Source organism: Hippocampus zosterae, chromosome 10 (assembly GCF_025434085.1).
Source record: "Hippocampus zosterae strain Florida chromosome 10, ASM2543408v3, whole genome shotgun sequence".
In the NCBI taxonomy this organism is placed as follows: Eukaryota; Metazoa; Chordata; class Actinopteri; order Syngnathiformes; family Syngnathidae; genus Hippocampus; species Hippocampus zosterae.
The window spans coordinates 15,048,134-15,062,910 of NC_067460.1; the positions used below are offsets into that span (position 1 = coordinate 15,048,134).

At 40.3% G+C, this 14,777-nt stretch overlaps 1 protein-coding gene across 3 annotated transcripts in view; it reads right to left on the minus strand.

The window, feature by feature from the left end:
- Positions 1-11,749, minus strand: part of dock10 (dedicator of cytokinesis 10) — a 46,929-nt gene extending 35,180 nt beyond the window's left edge. Inside the window, exons 1-3 of one of the 3 annotated variants that reach the window (XM_052079157.1) lie at positions 11,222-11,749; positions 1,478-1,597; positions 105-194 (exon numbers count right to left, since the gene is read on the minus strand). In XM_052079157.1, coding sequence (XP_051935117.1) covers positions 105-194; positions 1,478-1,597; positions 11,222-11,380 — 369 coding nt within the window. In that variant the 5' untranslated portion in view covers positions 11,381-11,749. The remainder of the gene's footprint in view (positions 1-104; positions 195-1,477; positions 1,598-11,221) is intronic. The other 2 variants (XM_052079154.1, XM_052079156.1) reach the window with 2 other exon arrangements.
- Between the last annotated feature and the right edge of the window lie 3,028 nt (positions 11,750-14,777).

The window sequence follows — 14,777 nt, forward strand, 5'->3', positions numbered from 1 at the left end:
TGAATGATTCAGGCTCATGTGGAATAAGACACCCCCCACACCCCTCACCTGCCCCTCTTAAAATAAAGCAGCACAAACACACATGCGTCAGTAGTGCATCTGACCTGTCTGACCAGCAGACACTCAGCCTGGAGCTCTGCACCCTCAGGAACAGCTGACCTCAGAGTGCGTCTCTCTTGGGGCACTGTGGATACCTGCAGGGATAAGGAGAGTGAAGAGATGCATCACCATGGCAACAGCTTGTTGAAGAGGATGCGCAAAACTGGCTGTCTTTCGCTGGAGCATTCTCCAAATTTAGATTCATCAGCAGAGTGCACCAGAAGAAAATCAGAAATTAAATCACAGTCGTTTGATTGTAAATACTGAAAAGGTGCACTTATTTAACTGCTTCTTTGCATATGAGGAAGTCGACATAAACTGTGTTGCCAAAGTTACCCTGAGAATATACGTTTAGTTACTTTACTGATTACTTGAGTATATTATATTATATTATATTATATTATATTATGAAACCATTACATTACAAGTTACTTGATTAGCTACTTTCAGTAAACAACCCCACTTTGCATCAATATAACTGGTTTTCCCAATATGTATATTGGAAGCGCATTTTTAACAGTAATAATGATAGATAAAGTTTTTATTAAAAAAAAAAAAATTATAAGGGCAGCCTTTTTGACTGAAGCTATATAATTGTCTTTCTGGATTTCACCGAACATAAATGGTCTACTCATTTTTAGATGGAGAAAAAAGTCTTACTAGTCTTCACTTAAATTTACAAATACATTTTAATGCAGGGGTGTCAAACTTATTTTTGTTGCGGGCCACATTACAATCAGCAATTCAGCCACAAGCTGAAAACGCGACTTAACCCATACGTGAAGCCACTTCCCCTCACGACTGGCCATAGATGACCTCATCCCATTATTCGTTATGGTTGAAGATGTATAGTAAATCTTTCCCCTTTATTGCTTTAGGTTCCATATTTTAAAATTGTTTGTTGTGTGCCAGTCGCTATGTTAAGGGGTGTTTTTCACCTCCTTTATTTTTGTCAACGTCAAAGAATACATGTACCAGACCGCAGCTGAATTTGGCGTATTGATCAATGTCTTATGTTACTCGCTTCTGCGGCCACGTGATAATTGTCTGCTGGGATCTAGACACTGTACAGTTGTACATTTTGCCAACTTGCATGCATTTATTCCTTGAATAGCAACTTTCATCAGCCGACTATTTAAGGCACATTAACGCGTTACATTACCACTTACTCGAAATGGCAGCCATTATTAAGTATTGTGTTACCGGCATCACTGTCAAGCATATTTCCACTCTCTCCAAGTGAGTGCTGGCTGGCAAAAGGCCAGCGTATTGTATGAGGGAATTCCCAATCTTATCCCCTGAAAGCTACACTATGATCTGATAGAGCCAAGATCTTCTACTCCGACTGCATTAGCCGCACGCATGCACGTACACTTACTGTGAAATCATTGTCAGGAAACAGCAGCAGCTCTCTAAGAGGGTCCTGCTTGAGCTCCGCTCCCAGTTCCGAGATGACAGCCTCATAGTCGAGTGGATCAATCAGCTTGGGCTTCTCTTGCTGCAAAATACAAAACACATAAGACATATCGATATATATCTTATCTTATCATATTGCTGTGAATACAGCTTTGATCGAAACACAAATAGACGGGTCGCCGACCCTTGGAAAAGTGAATAGTATTAATGCTGTAGTGGTCCACCCTATCAGCAAGTTATTTGAACACAGACAGTGCATCAACACATGCAGACAGGCAATAAAGCAATACTCAGAGACATACAATCTTTATTCTCTGCATAAAACGACGAATATTAATGCAGCTTACTCTTCTTGGTGTGTGTCTGTATGGCTCTGCTAAACAGCACTGCCTGGTCGCCGTGATGCACAGACCAAAAGGCCCAAAATTATTGGACTGGAACGGATTAATAGCATTTGCATTTATTTCAGTGGGGAAGCATGATTTGAACTGAATGTTTTGACTTCAATGCATGTTATGTATGGAAATAAACCCTTAATTCAAAGCACCGTTGTATATTATGAATTTAATTTTGTTAATATTCGGACTGCAACAAACTAATATTTTAAAAGTAATTGTACTGTCAATAAATCCGATTCAGAAAAAAAAACTTTTTAAATTCCAGCACTTTATCCCATTAAAAAACAAAACAAAAAAAAATTAAATTGACTATTAAGAAAATGCATAAACAAATTAATTATGATTATCTAACTGATTTGGTCCCTAAGCTGTCAGGAAATCTGCAAACACATTGATCATTACTTTGGAAGTAAAAGTACATGGTTGTAAATGTCTTATCTAAAAAAAAAACAACAAACAAAAAACAAAAACAAAGGTCAGGACTTTTTGGGAGCCTCTGTTGCAGCCTCTGTCTAGGACTGTAACTTTGCATGATAAAGTCATCAAGTATGGTCATCAAGTCTTTGCGGTGATGTGACTGATGTGAATGTAGCCAAAGTAACAATGTGGGGTTTAAACATGGAAGCAGTCAATTATCCATCTGCACAACACAAAGTGAACGTTCTGGGGGGCGAAAGTCATGATCTCAACATTTCCTCTGTGGTACTGTGACATCATTAGGATCTAAAAACAGCACACAGGAAGTACCCGAGTGGCTATTACTGCTGAAGGAGAGCTGAGGCACACCCCAAAGCACTTGATGACACAGGGGATGGAAGGAGAATATCTGTGCTGTACTTAATCTACCCATGATATGGTTGGAATTTCCTCGCTGTACAAGAATACATACTCCACTTGAGGACAGCAACCGCTCTGACGCAAAATGCGACTCCTAACTCAAACTGAGAATGACACAAATAGTCACAGAAAAAAAATCCACATTCATTCCTCAGATACAACATCGGGGACATGTGCACAAATACCATCAGTGCCGTAACGGAAGGGAAAGAAAAAGCCAAGCAAAATAACGTCCCTATAGGAAGATAAGGTTTTGCTAACCACTCTTTGTGATCCATATTTATCCTTGTGGTTGTGGCGCCACGTAGTGCAATGTAGGACTGCTGAATGTTTTTCAGAATCTATTACTCCATTGTTTAATCGGATAAAACGTTATTTTTTTTCCCTAAACAATCATGCTCTCATGATGCATCTACCATTTTTCACATTCTATCAAGGCATTCCACAGATGAAACGCGGGCGCCGGGCAGCTTTGGAGCACATCTGTTGGCAAAGTCGAATGAAGGGCCCCGCTGACTCTCGACTCTTTTTTTGAGTGGCAGTATACATATGGCCCTTTTGCGCTGACACAGATATCATTTTTTTTTTGTCGGCAATTCACTCACTCACTCAATCACGATTAAGCGTATGCCACGGTGGGCGTTGTCGGTAAATTAAACACATGGCAGAGAAGATTTGTAGGTGACGGGTGTACAATGCCAGGGAATATACACGCTTCCCATCACACTACATACTTCCAAGCGTTTTAAGTTTCGTGCAACCCATTTTACTATAGCTGACGAGGTTCCTCATACGCAATCACCGTGACGGCCTTGGCACCTATTTTGACATTTTAAAGATCTTGCCAGGCATCCACAGCATTTCTTTTTACCCATCCTATCCCCCTGCATCCATGGTGACCTCAAACGTGGCTGCCAACACCTCGGGCAACATCCAACCCAGCCTTAGGGTTTACAATACTGCAAGACGAGCAGGATACTTTCACATTGTGTTCTTAAAAGAGCCACTAGCCAGAAATGCAGAGCTATAAAAGTAATGTGAAGCAATAAAATAACTGTTGCAAGGTTGTAGACAGCCATAATTTAACCCTCCGGACAACTACTCAAGTTTCTCACCTTCATCAGTGATCAACAATATTGCTAGCTGCGGTGTATAGCTCTCAAGTTATTTTAACAATGGTACCGCAAGCCAAAAATGATTGGAAGTAAAAGAAAAAAAAACGCAGAATGGATTTCACTCCTTTTGACCTCTTTGGGCTGTCCGGAAACATCGACTTTTGCTCAAGAAGTACGATATTTTTTTTTTTTTTTTTAAGATTGAAAGAGAGCATTGAACGACAGGACCAGCTCATTCACCAAAAATACCAGATGCCACATCCAAAATGGTTTGGTGATGACGAGAATGCGGACAGAAGTAACTGTTGGTGAACTAAGATGTGTCACGTTTAGCCAAATGTTACGATCCCAACAAGACAACTGATTCAGTCATTATCCAAATCTACTGTATCATGCATACAACACACACTGTGGACAACATATCTGCAATAACATTTACAGAAGTAATGATGTGTGCCATACTCAGTGAGTCAGACAAAATAGTTCGTCAACATGTGTTCAAAAGATTATAGACCATCGCTTCTGTAATTCACAAAACGCGCGCACGCACGCACACACACACACACACACACACGCACACACACACACACACACACACACACACACACACACACACACACACACACACACATAGGCTAAAGACTGCAAAGGGTTGCAGAGAGAAGACTAGAGCCATCAAGTTAGAGGAAGCAGAGGAAGCCTCAAGTTTGTTTGACATGTGCCCAGTGCTGACAGGAGACTTTGACCCAACACGTATTTCTACCGTAATGGTCCAAACAGGCGTACAGGCACCAAGAAAATCAACAGCTAGTTCACCCAGTATCCCGACTGTTATACTTTCACTAATGTACGATGGCAGGATCAAAAAAATCAATCGGCCTATTTTAGCTGTCTGCACAGTTTGTTTGTTTTTCTTTTGTCTGGCCCATCGTTATTCAGTCAGCATTTATCTGAGCTGTACAATATTTGAATGTTATAGGTGCATTAATGAGTCAATACATCCATTTTAATGTTTAAAAGGCGGCTTGTATTACATTTTGCCATGTCATCAGGAAAACAGTGGTCTATCTCGTAACCATGACGACTGCAAATGGCCTACTTCTGTTCTACAATCACTTGTGTTTAGTATCGAAATTATTCATGCACTGACTTCAATACTTTGCCTAAGTGCAAGTACCTATTCATCACAGCAGCTTGAAAGTACAGTGATCCCTTGCTATTTCGCGGTTCGTTTATCGCAGCCTCGGTGCATCGCGGATTTTTTCAAACATATTCATAAAAAAAAAAAGGTTTTAAAAACGTGACTTTTTTTTTAATAGCCTTGACTTTGACACGTGTGGTATATAGCATTAAGTAATGTTACTTATGAGAAAATTTACTTTTCCATGCATGTATACCATTAAATTTAGCCTTATAAATATTTTTTATACTCATACACACGGGGGGGGGGGGGGGGGAGAGCTCGCTACTTCGCGGCTTTGCATTTATCGCAGGTGGTTTCGGTCCACATTAACTGCGATAAACGAGGGATTACTGTACATTTCACGGAAGAACGTCATGGGGAGCAAGTGAGCAAATTGTTCCTTAGATTTAAATATTAAATATTTAAATATTAAGTAAAAATAAATAAAATTAAAAGAAAAACTGCCAACCAGCCATGTTTGAAGATTTAAGATGAACAAGCCATAACAATGAAGGCTTTTATTAATTAATTAATTTGTTCATTCATTCATTCAAAGGGAGTGCTTTGACGTTTTCCCATATAAAGTGCACCTCAAACAATTTGAATTTTGGAAGTCCTACTCAACAAATAATTTTGTGATCCATGCCAGATTGAAGTGCAAACTGTGACATTTTCTGATGATCTGACATTTTACATGACATTTGTACAGTTCGCGGGAGAATCTGCTTTTAAAGACACCTGCCTGTTTATGTATGCATCAGTGATAGCCACACTTTTGAGTTTCAAATGAAAAATAATAATCCTCTTTCGCTGCCAATTACTGGAATGGAAGTGCAATGCACTCGACAGAGTTGTATCAGCAAAAAAGAGGAACTGAATAACCCGTACTTAGTCACATCATCTGTGTAACGTAACCATTAAAGATGCCGTTGGTAGCAGCCCTGCCAGACAATACTTGAAATGCCAGAAGCAGCAGAACGCAAGAGGCAGACACAGTGAAGAATGTATTACAGTATTAAATACATACAATACTCAACCTGGTGAAATCCGACCTCACGCGTTTACTCTTGATTTTTCTCCTTAAGGTGATTTTGCTCCTGAAGCTCATGATAAAGCCTAAATAATCCTTAAAATGGTTAAACCGAAATGTAAAAAAAAAAGAAAAAAAAAGAAAAAGAAAATACTACACAACTCAACACACGTCGGGGCGCGTGTGCCTTATCACAAGCAGAACTGGCTACAGGTTGTGTCAACGCACGTGGACGTAGAGGAAGCCGTTTTATACACCCGCCCACACACCGACATGGTCAGCCGCAGGCAAGCGCATACGCAGAGTTCCAAATTCCCCGGCAAAATTTGTGATTTCAGCAAGCTGGTTGGCACACACACAAGGCTTGAAATCATTATTTGCTTATCAAAAGGTTCACAAGCGTATACACAATGTAAAAACGTTTTCAAAGGAATTCTGCCATACAAGGAAACACAAATCAGCAAAATGAGATTTTGTGTCTTGGATATAAATATGTTCAGCACTGTATGGGCAGAGTCATAAACCATTTGTGAACAGACAAACATGCACTTCCTCTGATAAAACCTCAGAGCAGAACAATATGAAGAGGAAACAACCCCTGCAGACGGCTTAGAACAGGTGACATGTGACAGACTAGTTTTGGTGTAAGCTCGTGATTGGCAAGGTCACTTTTTTTTTTTTAAAGGAAAAAGGATTTGACACTAATTTTATCTCAAATTTAGTTTTAAAATTGTTCAAGTGAAAAGTTGCAGGGTGGCCCGGTGCTCCAGGGGTTAGCTGTGTATTTGTAGACAAAGCATGAGCAGAGCAGGTGCTTTTTATTTACCCTCCGTTTTGATTAAATTTTTTTTGCGATGTGACACAAAAAAACACCAAGTGATATGCACTTCAACAGAAAAAAAACAACGTGACATATGCATGTTTTTGTCCTGGCTGCTCAGTACAATAATGTATGGCTAAAGCAACAATAAGCTAGCATGATTAGAGTGCAAAATGCGTTTGAGCACGACACCCGGAAGTGTTTGTGAGTGTATGGCGATATTTAGTCAGTGAATGAGCATTAACACAGTCCGTCAACATAGACCAGGTAGATAGACACCTCTGTTTGATGCATCACTTTCATACTTGTGAAGACATGGCTGGGAAAATATCCCAAGATTAATTTCTTGTTGCTATTAAAATGTATGAGGAGAGGAATCACATACATGTGGTTTTTTTTCCACTCCATTTATCATTTTTTGGAAATGTATCAAAGCCAAGCACACAACCGTTTCAATTACAAAGAGACGAGAGTTCTTGGGAAGTACGTTCTTGAGGACGTTCTTAGGAAGGCTGAAATTGGCGAGCTCACGAGACCGTACTTTGTATTCTTGAAATTGAGAAACGGTTTTTGTGAGACGTTTTCAAAAGGGCGAATACGAGGCTACGTAATGTGCTTTGGACAACCTTAAGGTGTAGATAAAGCGCATTCCATTTATCATTTCAAATTGGCGTGTTCTTTTGTTGGACTATGACGTGATTTTTGGCAAATGAGTAACCCATTCCAGTTGATTTGGAATTGGTTCATCAATGTCAACACGAATAGCGATTGTGGATTTGGGGTGTGAGTCGAGCTCTAGTTTATACGGACAAAAATGTACGCACAGCAAAAATTCAGCCACGTTTTGTGTTTTTGGAAAGAAACTCACTTACTGAACTGGACTGTATTTTCAACTGTTGCAGGTATATGGTCACACATTGAGTTTTTGATTTGATGGTCTGCTTCCAGAACATTCAACGATCTTCAGGACAATTAATATCTGCATCCTTCCTCTTCTTCCACTCATTCCAGATGCTTTAACTAACCTCGTTCTTCCTTTGTTTTGTCCTCATCTCATCAAACGTCTGACTTTGATTCCCTTCTTGTCTTTTCAACACTCCCTTGCTCGCACCCTATTAGCCTTTCAACGTCGGCGTGAGGCCGACTGATGTTGCTGTTGACAAAGTACAGCTGTGAGCAATACATCCGCACCGAGAATTCCGATAGTCAGCCGAGAATGGAAACATTGGAGGAAAACCAAATCTATATTCCCGGTGGTCTGCATCATTGTCAAGCATATTTATGGATGCCCTGCTCAGAGAAGGAGGTGTTAGAAAATGTGTCTCAGGCAGAAGAGTGGAGGTACACAAGATGGATGGGGAGATGAGAGTAAAGCGGAAGTCAAGAGGCACGAGCCATCTGCGATAGATCATTACAACAAAGCTTTAGGGGAAAAAAATGAAACGGCACCTTATTTTTTTTCAGTTTCACAACACGAAACATACGTTGTACATGTGATTGAAATCAGAAACAGAGGTTGTATGATTAGCACATCATTTTCTCCAGTAATAATAACACTCTCTGACTGAAAAGTGTGAGATGGTAAGATTGTGTAACTGGTAACATCAGGTGTTGCTTTGCAAGAATTGTAATGTTGTTTTAAATTTGCACATGATGGCAAATGGAAAAACTAAACATTAACCCACACATCAGCTACTACAACATACAATATAACACCCTAATTTTAATCAACAATGTTTGATTTTGCTTGCTCATTGAAGCCGCGGATTAATTTTGGTGTCCCCCAGGGTTTACTGATGAAGCTTCTGTCTTTGTCGATGATGATGCCTGAAAATTATGTGAAAAAGGTATTCTTTTTGTAAAAATAAAGAGCTTGTCTGTAATTAACCCAACCAATTAGCCTACTGGAACGTTTTAACAAGGGGAATATTAGCCCTCAAAAATTGGCACATCAACACATGACAACTTAAGACATAGACAATGACATTCACCACCCCCATTGACCTCCCCAAAAAAGGGGAAAAAATCTGCAAATTGTTGTTGGGTTTTGACACTATAGTAATTTTATTTGGCCAAATACTGGAAGTGGCATTTGTCTTAAAAAGAAAAAAAATCCATATCAGTCAGAGTTTCGTCTGAACTAATTAAGCTAACAAGTTCAACTATTTGAGACGTACTGTGAATCCCCACCTATTTATGGCTCACTGCTCGCATATTCACCGACAGTATTTTTTACCCCTGCGGAATGTAACCTGAGCTATTCGCTGAAAAACTCGCCAATTCGCAACTGTTGTCTTATTTTTGTGCTTTTTCAAGAATGCCCAAAGAAACCACCAAAACACTGACTAATGTAAAAGATATATTTTTACAGTTTGCAAAGACAGCATACATGACTGTGTTGTTTCATTTAGCCTGGGTTGTTAGTGGAAGTCTTTTCTACATATGTTAATTATTGCTCTGCTGAAAGGACATAAAATATATAATTTTTTTCTGAAGCAAATACTATCATCTATAATATATATTTTGAAAGGTAATGTAAAGAGTGTTCAAAATTACTATACAATGTTTTGGGGTTATATTTTGGGTATACTTGGTGTTTAAACTACTAATACTGACAATTACAAAAATTGTGGGGACTCATATCAGTTATTCATCCGTTTTAGCTGTTCACGTCTTAGAATGACTGGGGTTTCGCCGCACTGATATGAAAATAGCTCATGTTGGGAAGCATCGTAAAATGCTGAGTCAGTGTGCATGCTACCTTCTAGTACAGCATAGTCACGATGAAAGACTCCCTAATCCTCTGATATGTCCCTGACTACAAATGTTGAGAGTGTAGACGGGTAAAGCATCAACTCCAGTTTACCATAGAGACCAGAGAGGGTTTACGAAGACGTGAAAGGTTTATCGTGGGAAAGCAAGAAACAAGAGAAGAAACACAGGGAATGACTGTAATAATCACACTGTGCCAAAACTTGAACATTTTTCCAGTGGACTTGCAGAAACCTGGGTCTGGCTTGGCGTTAAAAGAAAATCAGGCCAACATTGATGGTTCCATAGAGATACCTCACAGATGACTGACATACAGCATTATACTGTAAAGTTGTTTAGGATCATTCAACTTAATATAATTCAGTCACTGATAACGAGACCTACTTACTGCAGCATGTACCGGTATGTATTTATTTAATCAGTCAGTTAAATCATCTTTTCTCCATATGTCGGGCAAAGAAGAACTTTCCCACAGAAACCAAATTCCTAATGCATGACCCCCATACTTCACATCTATTCCCCCCTGGGCCCTATTTCCATCCTCCCCATTATACCTCTCAGCTATGAGGGGCCACAACCGCCACAGGAGACGTACAGCTAAAAAACGAATATAGAATAGAACAAAGATACAGTAGTTTATCGCGGGAGTTATGTTTCAGACCTTCAAATAATGGATGAAAATAAATCAAGTAGCGAACATACTGTACATATTTATGGCATTATAGCCGGACCAACATTCCTGTTTACCTCTCCTATACACGAATTAACATTCCAAGCATGACTCTGTCTATCTTATATTTTAAGAATCAATCGTCGTACTTGTCCCATGATTATTTTAAGTACATTAAGTAAGATGAATTTGCATGATACAATCCAAAATGTGCACGGGAGGTGCAGGTGGGACGCCATCCTCATGCTATATACTGTAAAGTAGGACCTGTAATTTTGAAAGTGCGTGGCTTTAAAAGACGGGGGCCTGGTCTTTTTTTAAGTGATGTGCGACTCAGCGAATGAGAGTCAAGATTTGGCTGTCTGTTAACTTGCTAACGCATTATTCAATTTGCATGTTGAGTGCCTGGGCATCGATTGTGACAACTAGTGTATGACTGCGCTAAATGTCTATTTTGTTACCGTTTGTTCAATAAAAATTTTGAAAGTGCATCTTGGACCACCTGCGGAGGGATGACAGTTCGTTTTAACTAGCAGTGGTAGGCTAACCTAGCTAACAATTTTTGCTTTACCATATACGTGAAGTTATGTAAACCGGGACTCTTTCCTACTGACTTGCGCTTCTTGATTTGTGAATGTGCAGTAACAGTCCGTGTGCAAAAATGATCACTGCAATACAGTCGAAATCCACAAAATGAAATGAGATACAGTATGCACGATTGAAAAATCCGCGATACAGTGAGACAGCGAAAAATGACGTGAGAGGGATGACTGTACACATGGTAAAATTGATTCAGTCAACAAGTAGGATACTGTAAATAAAAACACAGATTGTGTTCCAACCACACATGCAATAGGCAGAGGTGCATCAGTACTGATTACCATGACAATGATGGTCAGAGGTGAGCTGGCAGTTGTGTAGCCTTCCAGGGTGGGTGTTGCAGCATCCATTGATGCTTGGTCCAGCCGTGAACACATGTAACCGCAGTCTGCCCCACCCACTGAGCGCAGAAGTAGGACCACGCTGGCAGAACAGCCCATAATAACCCCTTGATGTTGACAGCAAGAGGTGAGCAAGTGTCACCTGGTCCCGTGTCGTGTCCCAGTCAACACAGAAGATAGGTGAGTCCAATCACAGCCGCTGGTCCTGCCAGTGGTGCTGTTCAAACCCTGTCGAGTACCGGAGGCTTCATTCCCACTAAGCCGCCTGCAACCTCTCTCTTTACAAGCTCCCGCCACTGCCCTGCTCCGGATTCTGGCTCTTCCCGTGGCTACGACTGAAAATACACACAGCCAGCCCTAGCGTCGCTTCTCTCGCTCTCTCTCTCTTTTTTCATTCACTCTCTCTCACACACACACACAGACTGACTGCATCCGTGCACAGTCCTGACTAGCCCAGCCCCAGCTCACACAGACAAATGGCAGAATCCAATAAGCATCAGATGTCCAGAAGCAGCTGCTGCAGTACACACACACACACACACACACACACACAGAAAAATCTCACTTTCATTCTGCTGTACTCTCGTTGATTATTCTCTCGCCCAATCCCACCACTCCCTTCCAGTTCTCCTGACTATGCTTTTGCAGAAACCACTGGTGGTGCCGTAGTGATGACAACACGCCCTTTTTGCTGCAGACTTGACCCCCCCCAAAAAAAATGTGCATAGATTAGACTTATTGGTGTGTTTCTTCCCATGACACAGAAAGCTTGCCCATTGAGCTCCAGACGAAAGGCTCTAGCAAAATGAACAAAATATGAGGCTCTAGGGAGCTTGTTGCAGACTTGCAGAGTAGTGAGCAACAGAGCAGTGAGAGAAAATAAGGAGTGGGCGGCTTTACAGCTGACGCATGCAGCATGTGGACGATAGAATCCACAGAACAGTCCTATATTGGAAAACACAGTCTCTCATTTTTGTTCTGGGGTTGTCTTATTTGTAACGTGCTCTTTTTAAAAAAATACTGTGGCAGACAGTGTGTTTTTGTAGAAAACTAAAATACAGCGGAAACTCAGTTTACAAATTTAATTTGCTCCATAATGCTCTTTGCAAGCCAAAACATTCTCAACCAGAAGGCATTGATGAAATGAACTGAAATGCAATTAATATGTTATATTAATATAACGTGTTAAAAATGCTGTGCCGTACAATATATAAATAAATAGAGAGCAGTGGCCATTTTGGGCTAGCTAGATCTAGACTTAAAAATGATGTGTGAAAATGCCAGACACCCAAGGGGATTTACAGGGAAACATTAGCCCACAAATCTTGGCTAAAACTATCACCAGTCGTACAGTTGGCAACGGTGGAACCTCGGCAGAGTTTCACCGATATTGGTGCAGTTAAGTGGCTTGGACAGTTAATTTTTCATAATGATGGTAATCATCTTTTGCAATATTCTGAATGAATTCACATCCTAATGTACTGCAGCCTAATGTTTTAAGTATTCAAAGGATGGAGGAAAAACAGAACAAGTAGGCATTATAGACTGATTTGAATAAAGGAGAATTACAGAGGTACCTCTAGTTACGAACGTCTCTTCATGCGCAAATTTTCAAGTTACAAAATGCCTCGACAGGAAAATATTGCCTCGTTACGAAATAAATGTCAAGATACGAAAGGTAAAAATACACTATGGGTTGCTTCTCGCAGCTCTGGGGTTCCTGAACGCAGCATACTCATAGCTGCTGTGCTGTTGGCTATTACCGAGCATCTTCCTGACATCCCATTGGCTAAGAGATAAATAGAGGCTAAGAGATATAAAGAGGATGCAGTTAAACAACCCCCATTTACTGTACAATAATCAAATTTTAACATGTATTTGTAACATATTTTGATGCATATTTATGCTTCATAAAACATTTATGTCTGAATTTTAATGGGCTTGGAACGGATTAGGGCATTGAAATGGAATACGCGTCTCTACTAGCAAAATTTTCTAGTTAAGAAATTTCTTCCAGAACCAATTAATTTCGTAAGTGGAGGTACCACTGTACTTTACCTTTGTCTTACTTTCAGGTGAGTTAATCCATTGAGTCCCTTTAGGATTTCGCGGAAAAGAAACCATTACACCTCAGGTCACCGAAAAGCAATTTCTACATAAGTATAATTTGGCGATGTGCATGCGTTATTTTCTGCAGACCTGTTATCAAGCGAAAGCGCTATATAAATCAGGATGTATTGTATTGTATTGTAAGCAACACGTGACATATAGATGCACATACTCTCACGCTGTTCGTTCCTCACCGAGGTATCCATGGTGATCTTCTTAGGTAATAATTAGTCAAAATAGATGTGTGTCAAGTTGCCACTCGGCACCCCACCCACCACCCACGTGATGCTCTCATTATTATAGTGCTTTACAAATCTATAGATAAACAGCAGAACACACGTCCATTCAACCACATGGAGACAAAAGCAAACGGACTTAAAAACCATCACCGCCACAAAGCATTCATAGATGTTCTGTGAATGTGCATAAAATCAAAGTCGACCTCTGAATCAAAGAGCGGGAAATTTAATTTAGTGCAACAAAGAAATCAAAGAGAGACACCGTCGTCACTTTCCTGGCTTAAACTACGTGCTTGCCAGCGGCCGCCTTCGTCACCGGCCAAGCCGAGTTTGTCATCCATTTTGCAGAGCAATAATTTGCAGTTGGCTAAAAGTGTTGCCATCCATGTTTTATATTGAGGTAGTGACAGAGCTGCTGTGGTTCTTACTTCACCATCCCGGAAGGTATATGTAAAGTGTATCGCTGTTAGTAGTGTCAGACCACTTTTCCCCAATAGGAGTGCAACACAGACGTACAATAGCAACCCTATTTTTTTCACTTTATAATAGTTAAAGATATTTAAAAACATGAAGAATTAAGTCTTAATGCAAGGGGACGTCTTTTGCAACTATATACAGTCGAACCTCTTTTCAACGTACCCCGTTTTTCAACGTTTCCACTCCATAACATTCACATTTCAAAGTCTCCATTTCACGTCATTCATTTTCCATTTGCCGATTTTGCTGACAATGAGCATCTTTATAAGATAAACTTCACTGTAAGGACCAGACATTTCCCACAAAATAATGAAAAGGCCTTCATTTTACAACAAACTGTGGGAAGCGAACTGCTGCCGCGCCCCTGCTTCTTAACAAAATGTACAGGGCGTGATTCCCCTCCCTTGTTTCATTGTTGTACTTCCGAAGGCATGATCTTGAGCACATGGTCTGAAAACAAATCACGATATCCGTGAAGGCCGAAATTGTCTCTCTTTTTCCAAAGGCAGTCTCCCAGACGAAGCTCAGTCCAGACTACGAATTGGCAAAAGCAATGATTTCGTCAAGCATCCGTAATGTCAACAAACAGACCGTAGACAAATGATCGTAAAAGGCTTCGGGGCTCGGCACATACTGAACAGGAGAAGGCACATTTCATTTCAATTTTTTCA